The following is a 19,988-nucleotide window of genomic DNA, read 5'->3' as shown; positions in this document are numbered from 1 at the left end:
TTATCGACTTTTTGTTATTATCGTTGATGCATGACGGCGTTTGTTCTGGTTGATTCGGCCCACCTCTTCTATTGTGCCGTCTTCGGTGTTGTTTCGACTATCCCTTTCTTATCTTCTTTTTAGGGCAACCTATATTTGGTCTGTATTATCATATGTCAAAAGACAACCTGCCGGTTCGATTTCTACGAAGGAGAAGAGGAAACTCTGCATGATGTCAGACGGACGTGGCAGGGATTTAGACGTGTTATTCTACCGAAGTATACATGTATACATCTCGAAGGTTCGAGTGGTACTTATAGTTATTTATTATTGCAGCTATGAAAGAAATTGCGCTCTTAACAATAATGAACACATGGCATTTATCCCTATGTCTGTCCGAGTTGGTACGGGTATTGACTGTACTGTACTACTACGAGGTAGGAGGTGGCCTGAGAATCACAGGCCGCGATCCGGGTATTGTTCTCCATAAGCCTTAGCCGCGGCCAGCGGGCCATGGTCCGTAATCACTTCCACGGGCTTTTCAGTACTCCCCGGTCATACATTGTATTCCGATGTCGATACGCTCTCTTATATAAGTCATCATCTTCACTTGCTTTAATCATTGCATGCACAGAGTTTTCGAGATGATACTCAAATGCTTTGTAATTCAAGTGCTGGTATTACCGTATGAAAATGTCTTGAACTGGAAAACTAAATTCCGCTAACCAATCATAGGACGCCTAGATCCAGAATGTCAGCCACTATCCCGGATCTGGTAAGAGGCTCCTCACCCCACAGTCCTTAGTCACGGGCTCTGAATAACCTGCCGAGATTTCCACGAGTTGCGAATCCCGTCGCCGCTCGTATTTTAGTGACACCATCCCCTCGCTGGTTCTGTCCGATTCAGTACTTTGTCCACTATTCTCAATTGCTTGTCCACTTCCTCATATCGAATCAACCGATATTCCTGCTCAATGGAGGCCCTTCTCCAGCAGTCTCGGGCCATGTGTCCGTTTCTCAAGCGCAGCTCACCGAACACCCTTCGTTCGTTGGCTACCGCTACCCGTCCCAGCACCAGCCCTGGCGGTGGTACTATGACCAATTTGCAGAGAATCGCTCGCCGCTGCCCGGTCATGAGCAAGGCGCTCGCTGTCCAGAGTGCCCGCATGACTGGCACCAAGCGATTTACTTCCTCTGCGGCTGGTGTACCTGGCGCTGGAGCTGGTACCCCCAAGCCCACCCGGGGTTCGCCGGGAAAGAGGGCGCTGCACTCGACTGGAGGAAACGGCGCCAATATGAGCACTGAGTTTCACAAGGGAGCCCAGCAGAGTACGTTTTTCTGAGAGCGATAGACTAGACAAATTGTCGAATATAACTGACGTGGATGTTTCAGTTCACCCTGGCCTTTCCAACGCCACCCGTTCTCACGTCGGGGCCTCAGCAACCGTTTCCGGTCCTACTCCTCGTGCCCCCGTGGCTGCGCCATTCGACTACGACGCCTTCTACAATGCAGAACTGCAGAAGAAGCACCAGGACAAGTCGTATCGTTACTTTAACAACATCAACCGTCTCGCTCAGGAATTCCCCCGCGCTCATACGGCTTCGAAGGATGAGAAAGTGACCGTCTGGTGCTCGAACGACTACCTCGGCATGGGACGTAATCCTGAAGTTCTCGCGACCATGCATAAGACCCTCGATACGTACGGAGCCGGCGCGGGAGGAACTCGTAACATTTCCGGGCACAATCAACATGCCGTCTCGCTGGAGAATACTCTGGCCAAACTCCATGGTAAAGAAGCTGCGCTGGTTTTCAGCTCGTGCTTTGTAGCCAACGACGCTACTTTGGCTACTCTCGGCAGCAAGATGCCTGACTGCGTCATTTTGTCGGACTCGCTCAACCACGCATCGATGATCCAGGGTATCCGCCATTCTGGCGCGAAGAAAATGGTCTTCAAGCACAACGATTTGGTCGACCTCGAGACGAAGCTCGCATCTCTTCCTCTGCATGTTCCAAAGATCATTGCCTTCGAATCGGTGTACAGTATGTGTGGCTCTATTGCTCCGATCGAGGCGATTTGTGATTTGGCGGACAAGTACGGAGCCATTACTTTCCTAGACGAGGTTCACGCCGTGGGAATGTACGGACCGCACGGTGCTGGAGTTGCCGAGCATCTTGACTACGAGATCTATGCTTCGCAGGACACCGCAAACCCTCTCAGCACCAAAGGCACTGTCATGGACCGGATCAACATCATTACCGGTACTCTTGGTAAAGCGTACGGATGCGTCGGTGGTTACATTGCTGGCTCTGCCGCTTTAGTTGACACCATCCGCTCCCTCGCCCCTGGGTTTATTTTCACCACTTCCCTTCCTCCAGCAACCATGGCCGGTGCGGATACTGCAATCCGGTATCAGGCACGCCACCAGCAGGACCGTATCCTGCAGCAGTTGCACACTCGGGCTGTTAAGCAATCATTCAAGGATTTAGATATCCCCGTCATCCCTAACCCCTCTCACATCGTCCCTCTTCTCGTCGGTGATGCCGAGCTCGCCAAGCAGGCCTCGGACAAGCTCCTTGAAGAGCACGGCATCTACGTTCAAGCAATTAACTACCCCACCGTGCCACGCGGTGAAGAGCGCCTCCGGATTACCCCCACCCCTGGTCACACGCAAGAGCTTCGTGACCACCTTGTCGAAGCAGTCAACACTGTCTGGAACGACCTCGGCATCAAGCGCGCAAGCGACTGGAAGGCAATGGGCGGATTCGTCGGTGTTGGCGTGGAAGCTGCCGAGCTCGAGAATCAACCCATCTGGACCGACGCCCAGTTGAATATGCGACCTGATGAAACCCTCGAGGCTGCAGTTGAACGCGAGTTTCAGGCCGCGGTTCCTGGCATGAAAGCCGGGGGTGCAAAGGCGAAGCCCGTCGGCTCAATCGCGGCCAACCCTATCGGTGCCTCAATCCCAGTCGCGGCTGCTGCTTAAGTCGCCCTTGTCGGTCTTTTATTTGTGGGTTGTGGTGTTTATATATACGTATATATAGCCCTCCCGGTCCGCTCATTAGTTATTGCGTGATCATGCTTTGTCGAACAATTTTTCCGATGTGATGGATGCTTCAGTATGACCGGCCCGTCATTTACATTAGGTCTAATACAAAGTTGTCCATACACTCGAAGCTTCTCCTATTGTAGCACGTAGCGTCCATACATGATTCACACAAACTTAAGTTGATTTTCAAGATTGACTACCATTAAATGATCTCAGGCCAGTCGGATCCGCTCCTCATTGGTATTCGTATAACTAAAAAAAAAATCATCTCTAAACGCCACATAGATGAGAAAGACTTCTTTTTGTTCTCCCTTACAAAATGTCAACCCCGTCGCAACCGAACCCAACTACATTGTAGACCACATCTATCTACCTCCTACTCCCCCCAGCCCGACTAACTTTGGGAAACTCGACGGGAATCCTCAGACGCGCAACCCTCCTCGTGGCAGCCTCGGCCTTCCCACCCCGAATACCGAATTTCGCAAATTCCGTCTCCCTTGGCTTATCAACCCGACATCCCAACTCCCTGAAATACTGCGTGATCTTCGCATTATCGAGCTGCAGATCATCACGTAGGTCCGAAGGATCCGTCGCCATCTCATTGGGCGCATTACCACCGTTAGGCGTGGGGATACCATCCTTAACAGGCTGAGGCGGAAGATGGAGCGTCAGCGCACATATAGTAGTTTCAAGAAGTGTGATATCGTTCTTGGAAACGGTTGAGCCGCTGGGCGCAAATTTCCGACGGATGCCGTCGATAATCGGGTCTGAGATTGTGGATTGGGAAGAGGAGAGGTCGTCTGTGCTGTTGTCGGAGGAGGATTTCGAACCTCCAGAGAGAATGCGGCGGAGGTCGTCGCGACTCGGAAGGCGCTTGTTGCCGCGACCCTTGCCGGAGCGCAGAGCACGAGCCAGCTCGAGGAGGACAAGCACGAAGCGCAAAATCTGGAGGTGTGTCGTGTTCCCAGATTCGACAATGTCATCGATTCGCGACGAAACGTATCGTGATGTTGTGGCGACTGTGAGCCCCGCGGAGATCGTGTCTTGCCATTCCTTGATGGGCAGTTGGCGGAGGGTAGCTTTGCCATTGGGGATGAGTGTTTCGAGAGGGTATACTTCCGACGGATGTTTTGCATCGAGGTTCGCCTGGGGTAGGGGCTTTGCGGCTTGGACTTCGGCCTGGACAGCGGCGGATTTGGCAGCAATGTCGAGAGCGGACTCAGCGGGCATAGATTCCAAGAGGGCGGATTCAGCTGCTGTTGCGGCGCCCGAAGGGGCATTCGAAAGCTGCGCATTTTCGGCCATGGATTGGGTCGCCTTGCGTGATTTTTTGGTGCCGAATGTGTACGTAAGGTCCGTTCTTTGTTCGCGCATTGTCTTCTGCAAAGATATCACCAGTCAGTCGGCTACTGTCGCTATCATAGCTTGTAAGTCGAATATGCATACCATCTCCTCGTCCTCGCTCTCCTCCTCTTCGTCCTCCTCAGCAGCCCGCCTAACTGCGCCGCGAAGGGTTATCCGTCTAACCTCAACAAACTCCCACGTTTTGCTCGCGGGGTCTACAACAGCAACGTAATGTTTCAACTGAGAATCCGCATCCTCATTCGCTTCACGGCCGACAAAGTCTAATTTCGGGTGTTCTGAGGACTGCAGCAGTAATTCTGTCGAGGCGATTCCATCGTTGCCCGCATGGTGGGAAGCACCATGGCTACGGGTTTTCAAGTACGGGTTCAAACGGATGTTGGGCAACGACGTGACCCCGGGCGTGTTGACTATAGTAAATTTGTTAGTAGTTGTTTCAATGAGTAATCAAGAAGAAACAAGGTGGTCGACGACATACTCAGTACAGGAGCGAGCTCGCTGTCGTCGTCTATGAGACTTGCGGATAGTGGAGGCAAGCTTTGCAAATCCAGCGCCGGCTTCTTGGTAGGGCGTTCATGGCGATCTGATGCACGCTTGCGCTTTTTTTCGGCCTTGTCTGAGGCCATTGTAGGTATATATGTCAAGTGATGAGCTAGTTACGTGAAAAAGGGCTGTTTCCGCGAAAAAAGTTGGAAGAAAAACTGAAGGCGGTGAATGTCAAGGTGGAGAGACCAGACCTACCACTTCACATTAGGGACAATCAGTCATGATCCATCTTTGATTGCATCACTTTAAGAAAATGGTCTACAGAATATTTTACATCTACGAAAAGAGAAATTGACGCGTTTGCGAACTTTTTGGTTTCGTATTGAGGGCAATAAACTCTCGAGGACCTCTCCACGACTCCAAATCCCAGGTGCACTAACGGATGCTAATGGTCTAAGATCCAGAGAGAATTGACCAGTCCCCATGATAAACTCAAGAAGAACCAGCGATTTTCCATGACAAGGTAATCCATCACTTTCCACTGATTCCTCCCAACCCCACTAAGCACGTTGACCCCTCAAGAGAATAACCATGTGACCTGAAGAACAATCGAAATCGTTTTATGAATCCGAGGGATTGGGTGGATATTCACATTCCTTTTAGAGTCGGGAGTGAACGTCCTGTTGAACGGCAGATTCCGATGTCGAATAGGTAGATGTATAAAGCAGATGTATGTTCCAGATCACAGGTATCTTTGAGGCGAACCACGAAACGATCATAACCGAAAATCATCATCGTGACGTCGTCATATTGTCGTGTTCAGCGTTCAACCCAAGTCTACCATGAGAAACTGAGATGGATGGCGCGAGTTGTTTATTTGCTGGGATTGTCATTAGATTCAATGCGTACCCATATTAAACTCGCGATAAATCTCACCTTCTAGCCCTCATCTTTCTTCTCTTACGCTTGAGACGGCGAACGCGCTTCTTTCTCCACTTGGCTCTCATCTTCGTAGATGGGCTATGTGGCAGTTAGTCAACTGTTTAATGGGATAACGTAGCCATTGAGGCAAGCGGGAGGGCTGGTACTCACACTTCTGCGAGGATGAAAGATGGGTGGAAGAAGGATGGATATGCGGGAGCGGGAGAGCTACTTAAGGTTGTGTGCGTCTAGAAACCCTATCACGTGTAGAGTCACGTGTAGATCACATCGCCTTTACCGAGCACAACATCAACAACAGAACAACATAACATCAAAATAATAGTGGATTCTTTCGTGTAATTTTATCTGTGTCACTTTTCCTCATTATTATATTTCGCCATTCGATAAGAGATTATCGTATTTGGATATATATTCTTTGTGGGTATATAGCTCCAGCCCTAGCCCTAGTACGAGCTCTGAAGGGTTTCGTCCAAAGTCATAACGGCGTAAGAAAGACCCTCTACAGGCTCAGTACGCATAACGGAACTTCGTCGCCTGATCTCCCAGGACCGCCTCATCCTCTTCCAGGTAACTAGGGTCACCACTCGCTAGGATTCGGTCCTTCTTCTGGTTTTGATGCCACACTGCCGCGAAGTAGACGCAACAGCAGGCGCAAGAAAACGCAAGAAAAGATATACCAATACTGAAGCCGGTGTAATAGTTATTCGTCCTGTCCTTCGCAAGGAACGAATACGTCGCGATAATACCGCCAACTTCGACGCATGTTAGTGGCCCTCATACGTGCAGCAAGAAGATGGTACTACTTACTGTTACCGAACCCGACCTGCCATGCAGTTCCAACACTGCGCCGCCGATGACCACCTAGGTTCATAGCATACCAACAAACAACCACAGGCATGGCGCTGTAGCATCCCGCTGTGACCAAAAATAGCGCACCGTATTGAACATCGCGGTTATCATGCACGTTCATGAGGATACCCAATCCAGCCATGGAAATCAGCATCGGGATTATAGTGAATGCGAAACGATGTCGGAATTTGTCAGAAATGTATGCGATGCACATGGAGAATCCGAATGCGCCCGCCCAAGGTGGAATCGAGTATAGCTGCGTTTGAATTGCTTGAAGCTAGTTAGTGAGGCGGCTGCAAGGAAGGAAAGATTCAACTCACGTCCATATCCGTAGGATTGGATAATTGTTGGCGCAAAATAAGCATAGCCTGAGATATGTCAGCCGTCGAGACTTTTCTAGAATCGGGCCAGAAAGCAAGAACTAACCATAAGCTGTGACAATCTGTCCAAAATACATCAAGCCACCAATAAAGATCTTGTCTAAAGTGAGGTCAGAATACAGGGATGGCGCGTCCTCGCGGGTAGAAGTGCGACTCACAGTCTTTGAAAACGGCCAAAACCTCGCGCCAGCCCATACGGGTATCTTCTCCTGCCTCTCCAGAATCCTGAGCCAGCTTTGCGCGCATGTACGCGCGCTCTTCCTCAGTGAGCCACTTAGCCTCCTCGGGAAAATCGGGGAGGAAGAAGAATAAGATGATGGCAACCACGGCAGTGAGCACACCCTCAATAAGGAAAACCCATCGCCATCCAGCCAAATTGCGGACACCGTGCATTTTACCAAGACCACTGGCGAGGACGCCGCCGAACGCACCGGCCAACGAAGTAGAGCTGAAGAAGAAACTAAATCGCTTCTGGGCCTCGCTGCGCTTGTACCACATTCCTAGCAGATAGAAACCTAGGAACTGTTACACATTGTTCGAGTTGGACATCAGGGGGGAAAATCACTCACACCCAGGAAACATGCCTGTTTCAGACATGCCTACAATTTGCGATTAGCCGCGGAGATACCCATCCAGGGTAAATGCACCTACCAAGAAACCAACGAGTGGTCATCAGCCCGCCCCAGTTTGTGACCAAACCCTGGCAGATCGTAACAACACCGAACGTGAACATGCACAATGAAACTACAACCATTAGTGACACAGCCCCTCAAGGAGCGAATCTCCGGCACATACGCCAAACATGAGGCCTCAGTTTCTTAAGTAGAATGTTGGACGGGATTTCGAAGAGAACGTAGGGGACGAAGAAAATGGTCAGCGCCGTGTTATATTTTGTTCCTTCGGCGATGTTCAAGTCGTCCTTCAGGCCTAGAGCTGCCGCATTACTGATATTCACTCTATAAAGAATATGCCGTTAATGCTTTTTCCGAGAAAACTCGATTGTTGGCGCTGGGAGCTGGTACCGGTCCAAGAAAGCAAGCAGGTACATGATGCACAGGCAGGGAACAACGTGCCAATCAACCTTGGCCATCAGCTTGCGTTCCGTGGTCGCAGTGAGCAGCGGAAGCTCGCCAGGTTGCGGCGATTCCAAGCCCATCTGCACTTCGTCAGCCTTCTCGCGCGACGGGCTGCGGCTGTTTTTGCTGCCTTCAGTTTCGCGATCTGTATGTTAGCACCTCGATGTTTCCACCGTGATTCAGTACACACTCACCCAAGACTCCCATGGCTTATGCGAGGCGACCTAAGTCCTGTCACTGCAGCAATGTGATTTGAAACCAACAGATCAATGAGTTAAGACCAAACCCCCTTCTTATGAGAGGAATTCGGCGTAATACAGAATCACGGGACAAATTTGGAGAAAGGGAGGCCGGTTTCGGCTAATGGCCGAGCTCGGAGACGAGCCTTAGGCGGGGGAGAAAGGGGAAGATAAGATCACAGCACGCAGGAGGGCTGGAAAAGAGGTGAGGAGAGAAAAGGGGAAGGAACGGGAAGGCGCATTCTTATAGTGAAATAAACATCGGGAAGATGCCAAAAAATTCCGGCGATGGGATGAGCAAACATCTAGAGATCACGACGCTGCGCATTCAGAAGCGGGCAGGGATCTCCTATCGGACAAGCGAGGCGCGAGAGCGATCCAGCTGGGAGGGAACCCACACCCCATCAGAGAGATTATGTTAGACTGACAATTGTGTGACATTACGACTTCGACTGTCAGCTCGCAAGCAACCCTGGCGCTTCGATGCAACTCAATTGCATCTAGGTCCAGGCTAAATTCAGGCTGGATCCCCAGGAATTGGCAGGCCTTAAACTCCCGGACCCTCCTCCAAATCCACAGTGGCTGAGGAGCCAAGGCATCGACCCTGACTCACCCCGTCGTTTCTCGGCTTCCCCGCAAGATCTCGCGGGTATTATGTAACAGGCTTACAACTCCTGCGCCCTACAGCGAGTTCTAGTTGGATAGATAACACCGTGCTCCATACAAAGAGTGTCATCGCTATTTGATACGCTGTAATTCCCGCTCCTAGCGTAGGCTAAAGCCAGCTTCACATGACCATGTATAAGTGGAATCGCTGTAATCTGAATAGCCATAAAAAATCAGACGTCCTCCAAAGATACGTGTCATTCTAATACAAATAATAGTATTACAGTCCCCACCCCCTTGTTTCGTATAAGACCAGACTGTAGATTGGATCAAGATCACTTGCCGTCAACGAGGATGTCTATTCAGGACTGGACGCGTCTCATTAGTCTACGCAGTCGACCCACCACTCGGTTGTTCTACCACAGCTCTCCCCCATGCCCTTTCCAGGTCGTTATCGTCGGCATCCTCCGCCCCTGGTCTACCCTCAGCAATGCCGCCTTGACGGAATCCGTCGTCCTGACCAACCATCACAGGAGATGAGGCAGTGGAATCTGGTACCGCGGCCACCGCGTTAGACGTGTTGGTTCTCGCGCCAGCGCCCAGAAGCTCGGAATCAAAGTTCGAGCTGTATACCACCGCCGCGAAAGCTTCGAGCTCTCGTACACCGTGATCCATCGCATTTACATAAATGTTCGGAGATGTCCCGTTGCCGATGGCATGCGCTTGCCGAGCAAGCACGGCAAGCACGTTTGCTAGCTTTGTCTTGAGTTCTGAATTCTCCTTGACCGGAATCACCGTGGCAACAGACGTGAAGGATTGAGGGGCTGTCACGGGTCCGGTGGATTTGAATGCGTCAGTCTTGCATTGTTGTATCAATGTCTCGAAACACTCATTGTTGAGGAGCATCTGAACGCGAGTGAATGTTGGGGAGTCGATCAGATCGGCAGTCTCGTCGAGAAGATGGCGCAATGTCGCTGCTGTTTGGGGGGTTGAGGGTTCTGTGACCCCGAGGACGCCGGACTCCTCCAGCAGGTGATCCTCGTCTTCTCTCGGCGGAAGCAAGTAGGGCAGCCACTTTCGACGTCTTTAAATACTGTCAGCAAAACGTCTTCTTTCGCTCAAGTGATAGGGTCTAAAGGTGACGCACTTCCTCTCTTCCTCCGTAGCACCTTCGATCTTTTTCCGCACCTGAAGGGTCAATTCCGATAGCTTGTCAAAGGAAATATCATCCCTTGGGTTCAGTGGGCCGAACACTTCCACTACCGCGGCCTTAACCTCCTCCATTAATTGCTTCCAACCACGATGAAGCAGCCACCAGCTAAAGGCAAGATACCGTCGGTTGGTCTCGAAGTCGTTCCCCAGCGTTTGCGTCAAATCATCATCATGATCCTCTAAAGTGATTCTCGAGGAGTCCGCAGGCGTGGCTAAAGAAATCACGCTCGAGAGATAATTCCGGCGGCCGAGGAGGTTTAGTTGGACGCGCGTGAAGATTGTCAATAGGGATAGAGTGTATATCAGGGTAAACGCCCGAGTAATGGCTAAACGAAGTCAGTATCACAAGATATCCATTGACTGCCGCTGTGTCTCTGAGACAAAAATGCCATCATCATCATCATCATCATCATCATCATCACCACTGGTGCCGCAACAGAGAGGGGTGAAGAACGTACAGGTAATCTTAACCTCGTTCCACAGCTGTGTCTTGTTCCGTTTCGGCTGGGACGCATCCTCGTCAACTGCCGAGTCCCCAAGTTGGCTTGTCCGCAGAAACGATTCACTCGATACGCTTTTTCGGTCATCCTCTAGAAGGCTGGGTGCCACAGAGCTCATATCCGACCCTGTCGCCGTCCCTTCCCCGGCATTGAGACGAGCCAGCCGCTCAGCGCGTTTCTTCTGCAACTCCTTTGTCAATTCCTCCACGGGCAGAGCCTCCAATATATCCTCCGCCGCAGTTGGCAATAACGCCAACACTGTGTATGTGCAATCAGTCTGGTTCTGTTCAAATCGTCGCCGTAAGCTGCATGGTAAGGCAAGAGAGTCAGCTTGCATTCTTTGAGCACGCGACTAGAGGGAGATAGAAGATAATCTACGCACTTCTCACGGGCGATACGATCACTGCTCATCCGTTCTCGTGCTTCTGATATCTTGCCTAGTACATATTGACCTGCGAGGTAGCCCACACCGATGACGCCTGTGCCGATTGCGAGGGTCTTGCGATTGCGCCTGAACCAGCGCCTCGTAGCACTGATCATGGTGGAGCGAAGAGGGAATCGGTGTTAGCTTCAGGCAAGTATCCGATCAATGCAGTTCATCATATAACTCGGTCAGGTGATAAATTGAGCAAAGTGTGAGACGGTAAGAAAGATAGAGCAAGAGAGAGGCGGACGTGACAAGTCATTGATGGCGATCACAGCAACCGAGAAGGACGGTCGGAGAATGGCCAGTTCCAGCGGCCTCGGCTAAACTGACTGCCTTATGATAACGGGATGTGGACGTGGACGACGAGTGTGCTAAAATCAGTCTTGGACCTGACATGGAGATAAAACACCTCTCTCCCAAGGCCTATTAGTTTCCTGACTCTAGCATGACCTTGCCTACTTGTGCCCTTGTATACAACCCTCCAATTTGGAGTTTCAGAGTCTTTATCAGGATGCCGAAATCACGGGACCCGCTCCATGTAAATTTCAACTCATTATACCCAGTGATTACAGAGCATAGAGGGGGCGCTGTCATTTTCATCAGTATCGGTTCCAGACTCTGGTTCTCCCCAGAGTTGGACATGGCAGCTGAATTCCCTGCCATGGACAAGACCCCTTCACTACTACTGTTCTATACGATACCACCATGCATCTTAACTACCTATACTTATCCATATGATCTTATTCCAAACTCAACCTCTTAGTACACTGCCGCCTTCACGAACCTCCAAACCAGCTTCCCCGTCGCCTCCAGCACCGGACCTGGCTTATCTGCCCCCACGTTGCGGGACCAGCTCTCTGGCCAGCACTCCGTCATACTCATAGCTGGGTCGTCACTAGTGACCAACACCCCCTCCCACTCTCTCATTCTTTCCCTTCAGCACAAATATCAGAGACTCAGGCAGTCAAACTGCCTCAGTCTCTCACATATTTCTCCTTAAATCTACCTCGTCGCTCTCCTTGCTCCCCTCTTTCCTCCCTGCCCACCCGCTCAGTTAGAATGGAGCCCCGCAAAACCCCTCCGGAATACTTCCTAGAGATCTTCGCAGACACGACTACAGTCAGAGACGTGTTAAAAGGTCGGCGATGTCACATTTGACAGGAGTCTTGCTATGTTAAAGTTACGATCTTCTTTCTGACTGAGTTTCTCGTTTTAGGCGTCCTCAACCTAATCTTTTTCCATCGATACTTCCCATCAATCCGCCCAACTACATTTGACGTCCTTGATTTTACACTCCCAGCAATCAACGATGTAGATTTAGACACCCTGATTGACTCGCGTATCAGCGCCCTAGTTCGGCAGCACTCCTCGTCGGCCGCGGGTGCGCATGATTCAAACGGCGTGCGCGGGCGCATTGCCGTCGAGTTCTACGAAAAGAAGCGCAGGCGCTCGAATATGTGGTTCCCAGCGTTAGCAGGAAAGGGGGAAGACGAAGTTTGCTGGGAGGTATGGAATTTAGATGTAACAGTTGCTACTCCACGGACGGAATCTGGTATGTCGAAGGGATCAATAATATGAATCACCTGGCTAATCCGTTCCCGAAACTAGAACGCGCAAAGGTCCGCAAAGCAATGGAGAACATGCTGCAAAAGGCTGCGCTCAAGATTCTAGCCGTCGTCAACCGCGATAAAGATCATATCCCCCCCATCACCACGACCGAATCGAATCCGTTTCCTTATCGCATCATCCTGAACCCACGCACCGATGGATGGCAGAACCGGTTCGGCTTATATTGAGTATCATGGATTTATGAAAAACTTGCCACAAGACGACTTTTTGCTGGGCTACGGTACTCAGCGCCACTTAGGAATATCATCATAATCAGGTCTCCGGATTCTGGGATTCTCCTTCTGCAGCCGACACCCACAGCTTGCAGCAGTATTGAACTCAGTGAACATTACATCGGCCTATTGCTTTTCATTATAGACTCCGTCGTTCATACGTCGCGCAAGGATAAAGAACAACCACGATGGCTCACAAGGGAAACATTGCTCGAGTTTACCCAAGAGGATAAATATATCATCAAAGTACCTATCGCTCCTATTGAACGAGATAAGCTCCCGCCCCTAATCACCAACGATCGCAGACGTTTCTACAACAGAAAACCCATGCCAAAAAAGGATAAAAAAATAAACGGACACGGCCCGCTTTGCGGCTGTACAACCTCACAGCCGCCATCGCCATACAAGCTCCTCTCCACGTCAAACAGCGACAATTCCGCATCCCGTCGTTGCCCCATTTCGTTATTCTCACCAAATGCGCAAACAATAGACCTGATCTGCAGCTTCGTTCGTTCGACCACAGATATCAAGTTTGCAGTCAGTCTCATTACTGCGACTTGGTAGCGGCATCAGCCTGGGCCCTGAGGTTGGCCGAGGTGGAACCACCGGTGAAGTAGCGGCCAACAAGAGGCTGCACGAGAGATTTGAAGACGATTTGAGCGCCACTGAGGCACTAGTATTAGCTGGTTTTCTCCAATGCATATGGCGTGTTCAGCTTACTTGGTCTGAGGAAGAGCGAGCCAGAGGACAAGTGCAAACTTGAAGATGTAGTAGAAGGCTGTGGAGTTAAGTTAGCACAAATCCAACATCGAACGCCAACTGCTGGCAAAGGATACTCACGGAACCAGTAAGGGGCACTGATTGCGCTCTCAACGACAGTAAAGAAAGCGTAAACAACCCAGTACTAGAAATTTAACAAATCAGCCATTGTCAAAAGTGAATTCAATCACGTGCTCCTAACGCCCTCGGCGCTTGCATGGAGGAAGAAATCACGAGAACGTACAGTCAACCACTAGATCACAAGACACGTCAGTACAGGCAAGGTTCAAAAAGTTGTAACCGGTTCAACTCACCTGAGTGTCATCAGCCTTTCCAGCGGAGAAAAGGGCGTCAAGGGAGTAGTAGGTGGGGAGAATGAAGCCAGCAAGGTTGACGAGCAATTGACCGGCAATGTTAAAGAAGACCAGGAAGGTGTAGATACCGCCCAAACCAAGGATAACGTAGACCTTTGGGACAGAGGTCTGGCGCTCAAGGTTGTTAAGGACAGGGTACTTGGAGAGCTGTATACCGAAATCGACTCGTTAGCTTTGGTGCTTTTAGGAGCTGAAAAAGAAAACTAGCTGGTTATAAGATTGTGCGGCAAGAAAACAGCCCCGACCAACGCGGGGGCACGGAGTCAGAAGTGATGAAGGAGCTTTTAAAGGGAGCTATTTTGGTCTTGTCGAGTACCGCACACACCGAGGCCAGCGCCCGAAACGCACAAACAACTCACCTCCTTGTCGAGCTGGGCGATGGTGTGCTGAGCACGGTCCTGGAAGCTAGCCATTTTTCTAGATATGTTATACGGCTGTTGATGGTTTGCGATAGAAGGTAGCCGAGGGTTGATGGAAGAAATATACTGTAGGGACGGCGAGAAAGAGGGTGATGTGGAGGTTGTTATCTCGAAATCAGCGAGAGGTGAGAGATGAGGAGCGGGTCCGGCGAATGACGGTGTGTTCGGTCACGTGATGCCATGACGTCTTGCGGGCTGTAGGTCGTGTGTTCTCGACCGCGACATTGCGAAGTGGACTTGAATCAAGGCTGGGTGACTATGACGAATGATTCCTACGACTGGCTGATCATCTTGGAGTTACTAGAATATACTTTCATATCTCTCGAAGAAAAACCAATTGATCATGTCTGGACTATCAAACGTTTAAAGCCGAGAGACCAACTCGTGATCGACACAAGTCCTGGAACAAGAACTCTTGGATCTAAGAGTAGAAATCGCCAATGGGAAGCAATAGCATAAAAGACAGGTAAAGAAAAGAAAGACGGAGCCACTAAATAAACATATGGTAGAAACACTTTCCTTTCGTCCATAGAAGAGAATAGAATAGGACAGCGCCGTCAGCCTGCATAGCTCATCTGCCGCCCAGTCATAAACGCCGGCCGCCACGAAAACCAGTGGAATAGTACATGCTTTATCAACAGTAAAAACAGTGAGAGAAACATAAATGTGCAAACTCTGCAGAATCTTTGGAGCAAGAGTATATGTATCAAGAACGGTCCTATTGGACATCACTGAAGGTCGTTTACAGTGCCAGGCATGGCGCCTCCAGCGTTGAACGTCAGTTTCAATTTCGGTTGCCCTGGCGTTGCAGCAGCGCTGGGGGTGTCACCTCCGGCAACAGACACTGGGTTATCATTTGAGTTTGCCGGGCCATCAAAGTCGGCGAACTGTGGGTGAGCTTCGACTTCCTTGCTCAGCTCGGCAACACATCGTGCCTGTGGTAACATAAGTAAAGACCAATTTAAAAGGTGTCATAATAGGAGTAGCTTACCTCAATGTCGTTAGCGTCCTGGAACAGGATGCTACCATCTTCGTTGTACGTTCGCGCGTTCTGGCAAAGGAGACCGATATCATTCCGGAAGTCTCTCAGACTCTGATATTCTTCGCGGTTGATCTTCTTCTTGATCATGTCCATAGCGATTGGATTCTGGATGATCATGTAATAGTCAGGATACTGCGACTTTGGTGGTGGCTTCATAAATGGCTCGATAATGGAACGTGTGACAGGTCCATCCTCGCTATCGGAGGAGTCGGCTGGTAACTCCTGCTCCATGTCCATTAAGGCTTGGTAGACATTGTTGAGGATCTGTTGTAAAGCGGCCCGGTCATCTGGACTCAACGTTTCGACAGGCTTGGCTTGTCTGCCCCTCTTGCGCTTTGGCTGAGGTGTCTCCTCAGCTAGCTCCTCTGCTTTACGCTTTGGAGCCGGCCCTCTGCGACCACGCTTCTTGGGTTGGGGTGTTTCAGACGTCTCTCGTGATGGCTCGGGCGACGACTCGTCGCCTTGCGCCTTACGACCACGCTTCTCCTTGTTGGAACGACGCTTCTCAACCCTCGCCTCTTTCCGTGCAATCGCATCCTCGATGGTGTCGTCATCGGCATCCACCGCCATAAGCCATTGCTCTTCTGTGAGGCCGTCGTCGTAGCGAGTAATCTTACGCTCGCGAGCACCGCGACCAGAAAGCTCTATCTCAGCAGCTTCTTCCGCGACGGGGTTCTCTTCAGTCACGTAGATCTCTGGGAGTTCACTCTCGCCCATCAGACGGGGCAGCTTGTGGCCAGGGCCGTATGGACACGTCTTCTGCCGTTCCCTATCCATGCGCTGGAAAACCGCCAATTCCTCGTCTGATCGAGCCATTATGTTGTTCAGGTCATCATCATCCATCTCATCCTGGTCTCCGGCTTGATCTGTACCCTCAGCAGTCTCGAGCAGAGTACGCAAGAGTGCATCTCGTTCTTCGTTGGTAGACTTGTTATCGAATTTTCCCGCTTGAATGACCTTGCCATCCATGTCGAGTTTAAATTGAGCTCGCTCCAAAATCTTCTCTTCGACAGAATTAGAGGTGATGAGTCGCAAGATTCTGACCTCGTTCTTCTGACCGATACGGTGCGCACGATCTTGGGCTTGGAGATCCTGGTGAGGATTCCAGTCGGAATCGAAAATGATGACAGTATCAGCGGTTTGCAGATTTAAGCCGAGACCACCAGCACGTGTTGAGAGCAAGAAGCAGAAATACTCAGAGTCTGGGGCATTGAAGAGCTTCAGCAAGTCTGATCGGTCATCGGATTTTGTAGAACCGTCAAGACGCAAGTACTTCATCCCACGAAGACGAAGAAAATCCTCCATGATGTTCATGATCTGAGTCATTTGGAAAAACATCAAAACACGGTGGCCGGTGGCCTTGAACTTTGGGAGGATTCTATCGAGCAGTTCAAACTTTCCAGCGGTACGCCAGATTAGATCATTTGTGCCTCGCCCAGGGTTTACTTGATCTTCCACCTGCTCAAACACAAAGGGATGATTGCAGAGCTTCCTCAATTGCATCAGCATGTTACTGAGGCCACGCATACCAACTTTGCCTCCCTTGCCATCACTAACAACCATCTTATTGTGTGTAGCAAGTTGCTTGTTGAGCTTTGCTTGTAAGGCAGAGAAGCGGCATTTGATAACTCTCTCCTGCTTGTCAGGCAGGTCTTTTTCGACATCCTTCTTCAGACGTCGGAGCAAGAATGGTCGAAGGACCTTGTGTAGACGACGAATGACAAGGAGCTGTTCTTCTTCAGTCAAATCCATGCGGTCTTGACCACCGGTATTAGCAAATGGCGTGTTGAACCATTCGTCAAATGACTTCACTGATTTGAAGATATTTGGCAAAACGAAGTTCAAGAGCGCCCACAGTTCAGGGAGATTGTTTTGTAATGGGGTACCCGTCAAAATCAATCGGTAACGGCTGGTGTAGTACTGCGAAAGAGTGCTACTAAGCTTAGACTGTGTGTTCTTCATGCGATGACCCTCGTCCACGATCATATGTGTCCACTTTATCTTGCTCAGAATAGGGCGGTCCTTGATGATGTACTCGTAAGTCGTTAATAGAACCTGAAAATTTCCCCAGCGAATGTTTTGCTGCTGTTGTTTTCGAGCATTTGGCGGGCCTTTGTAGACAATTCTCGACACGGACGGCGCCCATTTTTCAAATTCAAGGTTCCAGTTCGTCAGAGTGCTCAGAGGGACAATGACCAAAAACGGGCCATTGTTCCTCTTTCTCTCAATAATATGCGTGATTAAACTAATGGTCTGGATCGTTTTTCCAAGACCCATTTCGTCGGCCAGAATGCCGTTAAGATTGTTGTTGTAGAGCGAAATCATCCATTGCAGACCCTTCATCTGATACTCCTTCAAGGTACCACCAACAAGAATAGAAGGTTGTTCGGTTATCTCTTCTTTAATACGGTGAGCAACAGCGTAGTAGTCGATCTTTCGGCGGCCTTCGCCTTCCTCGTCGCTGCCGGATGCGATGTCTTCGTCATCATCATCATCGAAATCGTGTTCCTCACCATATCGTTCAGCTTGGTTACGCTGTTGTTGTCTAACAGACGCGGCAAGCTGTTTGAGGAAACCGTCAGTCTGGTTAAGAAGATGAGAAATCCGAGAATCTTTGGCTTGTCCGAGAAGCTTCAAGTAGGTCTCTTCATCGTTGGCCTTCAAAGCCTGAAGACGTTGCTTAGCAGTTCGTTCAACGCGCCTTTGCTCCTCACGTTCCATGTGCTGGTGGTGTTGAAGCATCATACGACCAAGTTTTCCAGCGCGTTGGCGTTGCTGGCTTGCCGTTTCCCGAAGTTCCGCACCGTGATTGACTATCGCTTGGAGATGGACATCCTGTTTCCTCTTTTCTCTTGATTCGCGGGCATCACGTTGCTGCTTCTCAAGTTTCTCAGTGATCCGGGCTTCGCGCAACGATTGCTTCTTCATACGCCGATGAGTAGCACGATTGGCAGTCATGCCAAGATTGTCATAATGAAACATCTCATGCTGGATTTGTTTGCGGAGGAGCCTCTGTTTAGGCAAAAGATTGAGCATTCTGTACTCGATCAGAGCCTTCAGCTTCAAAGAGTCGTCGCCAGTAGCGACATCACTTTGGCCCGAGTTCCATGCAGCAATGTTTGCGGGAAGTGCAGCAAGCTCAGCTTTCCGCGCATTGATTCGGTTGTATAGTGCAACTTCTCGCTCCTCGCGCACTTGTTCCAGATCAATACCCGGCGGCATCAGAGCTGGTATGCGCATGCGATGAGACCGAGATGCGTGGTCCGTGAAGCTGACCGTTTTAGGAATTAGGTCGTATGGGGACTGGAAATGCTCATAAAACTCTTTAGCGTTCGACACATCAGCAGTTGCCGCAGCTTGTTCTGGCTTTCCCTGAGAAAATTTTTCCAGTACACTCTCAGCCACAGCAACATTATCCGACGGCGCGGGTGTGGTGACTTTCTTGGACATGAAAAGCTGTTGCTGAACGCGCGGCGGTATTTGAAGGTTCTTCGTCAACATTTTGAAAGCCATTATTTGGTTGCGAAGTGTCTGCAACTGATCCGCAGAAAAACTGCCGCTCGCAGCCGGTGCGCCTTTTTGATGGTTCTGTTGGCCGAGGGCTGACGCGGAGCCCACATCTTGAACAGCGTTGTTTGAAGTAGCGCTCGGATTGGCACGGTCTATACAGCAGAAATGGTAAGCATAAGCTAGAAGGGAAAGACAAGTACGCGAAAGTCTTACTGTTGACTCCATTCGGCGCCACGGCCTCTTGGGTGGAAGAACCATTTTGTTGCTGTTGGCGCTGAGCCTGGAGTTGCTGCTGCTGCTGTGCTAATTGTCGCTGCTTCTGAAAAGCTTGTTGCCGCTGAACAGCAGAGAGGAGATTGTGTGCCTTTAGATATTCGGGGTCATCTTGACGAACACCTTGTTCCTGCATCTGCTTGAATTTCTGTGATGAATTAGAATAGAGCGACTAAACAGGAGGGGGAACTTTTAGGTTAAGCAGCAAATAAAAGAGGAGCTAAGTTCAATTGGCAAGGAGGACAAGAGCATGAGGTAGACCATGAACATATAAGAAAACAGCAACACTATACCTGAAGGGTTTCTTGTATGTGCTGCGGCGTCAAATTTGCCGGTAGGCTCATATTTGCCGGGGCCACATTATTTGGGGGTGTCTGGAGGGACGTCATGATCGAGCGCGTTTATTGTCTATTCATAAATATAAGAGACACGTTGGCGCCGGGTTTTATGCGACAGCTTGAAGTCAGGGAGAAAGCGAAACACGTGGAAAGGAAATTCGTAAGGGTAATTGACAATTCGCGATGATAAGGCGACAAGACGCGCAAAATCACGAAAGTCCAAGGCCCTAGATGTGTCTTGTCGATGGATGCGACAAGTAGCGACCTGTATCAGGACCTTGGCGATAGGATTCGTGATGTTTAGACTGGTCGGAGGGCACAGGGCG

The 19,988-nt window shown here is 50.2% G+C and overlaps 7 protein-coding genes across 7 annotated transcripts, besides 1 other annotated feature; 2 read left to right on the top strand and 5 right to left on the bottom strand.

The window, feature by feature from the left end:
- Positions 1-19,988: part of a sequence feature (contig 1.38 569..233386(1)) that runs on past both edges of the window.
- On the top strand, positions 954-2,964 carry hemA (5-aminolevulinic acid synthase HemA; the record flags this gene model as incomplete). The annotated part of the gene is made up of 2 exons (XM_654796.1): positions 954-1,308; positions 1,373-2,964. 2 exons carry the CDS (start codon positions 954-956, stop codon positions 2,962-2,964), a joined length of 1,947 nt encoding a protein of 648 aa, XP_659888.1.
- On the bottom strand, positions 3,397-5,034 carry ANIA_02283 (DNA-directed RNA polymerase I subunit RPA49; the record flags this gene model as incomplete). Its single annotated transcript, XM_654795.2, has 3 exons — positions 4,868-5,034; positions 4,474-4,799; positions 3,397-4,407 (listed from the first exon to the last, which is right to left on the bottom strand). The coding sequence occupies exons 1-3, from the start codon at positions 5,013-5,015 to the stop codon at positions 3,397-3,399; spliced, it is 1,485 nt and encodes a 494-aa protein (XP_659887.1). The 5' UTR covers positions 5,016-5,034.
- ANIA_02282 (putative MFS transporter) lies at positions 6,125-8,329 on the bottom strand (the record flags this gene model as incomplete). The annotated part of the gene is made up of 10 exons (XM_654794.2): positions 6,125-6,569; positions 6,625-6,936; positions 6,987-7,034; positions 7,093-7,146; positions 7,205-7,561; positions 7,616-7,645; positions 7,698-7,790; positions 7,842-8,002; positions 8,069-8,267; positions 8,317-8,329. The coding sequence occupies 10 exons, from the start codon at positions 8,327-8,329 to the stop codon at positions 6,325-6,327; spliced, it is 1,512 nt and encodes a 503-aa protein (XP_659886.1). The 3' UTR covers positions 6,125-6,324.
- ANIA_02281 (protein pexC) lies at positions 9,221-11,340 on the bottom strand. Its single transcript, XM_654793.2, has 4 exons — positions 11,062-11,340; positions 10,638-10,984; positions 10,115-10,505; positions 9,221-10,051 (listed from the first exon to the last, which is right to left on the bottom strand). The coding sequence occupies exons 1-4, from the start codon at positions 11,217-11,219 to the stop codon at positions 9,355-9,357; spliced, it is 1,593 nt and encodes a 530-aa protein (XP_659885.1). The 5' UTR covers positions 11,220-11,340; the 3' UTR covers positions 9,221-9,354.
- ANIA_02280 (autophagy-related protein 101) lies at positions 12,166-12,902 on the top strand (the record flags this gene model as incomplete). Its single annotated transcript, XM_654792.1, has 3 exons — positions 12,166-12,244; positions 12,323-12,658; positions 12,715-12,902. 3 exons carry the CDS (start codon positions 12,166-12,168, stop codon positions 12,900-12,902), a joined length of 603 nt encoding a protein of 200 aa, XP_659884.1.
- On the bottom strand, positions 13,142-14,592 carry yop1. The gene is made up of 6 exons (XM_654791.2): positions 14,440-14,592; positions 14,021-14,227; positions 13,951-13,959; positions 13,788-13,851; positions 13,668-13,725; positions 13,142-13,612 (listed from the first exon to the last, which is right to left on the bottom strand). The coding sequence occupies exons 1-6, from the start codon at positions 14,491-14,493 to the stop codon at positions 13,495-13,497; spliced, it is 510 nt and encodes a 169-aa protein (XP_659883.1). The 5' UTR covers positions 14,494-14,592; the 3' UTR covers positions 13,142-13,494.
- ANIA_02278 (putative RSC complex subunit (Sth1)) lies at positions 14,936-19,713 on the bottom strand (the record flags this gene model as incomplete). The annotated part of the gene is made up of 4 exons (XM_654790.2): positions 14,936-15,434; positions 15,491-19,203; positions 19,265-19,472; positions 19,618-19,713. 4 exons carry the CDS (start codon positions 19,711-19,713, stop codon positions 15,228-15,230), a joined length of 4,224 nt encoding a protein of 1,407 aa, XP_659882.1. The 3' UTR covers positions 14,936-15,227.

The sequence above is a fragment of the Aspergillus nidulans genome, chromosome VII, assembly GCF_000011425.1.
Source record: "Aspergillus nidulans FGSC A4 chromosome VII".
In the NCBI taxonomy this organism is placed as follows: domain Eukaryota; kingdom Fungi; phylum Ascomycota; class Eurotiomycetes; order Eurotiales; family Aspergillaceae; genus Aspergillus; species Aspergillus nidulans.
Note: the sequence above shows the minus strand (reverse complement) of the source record. Positions and strands in the feature narration are given on the sequence as shown.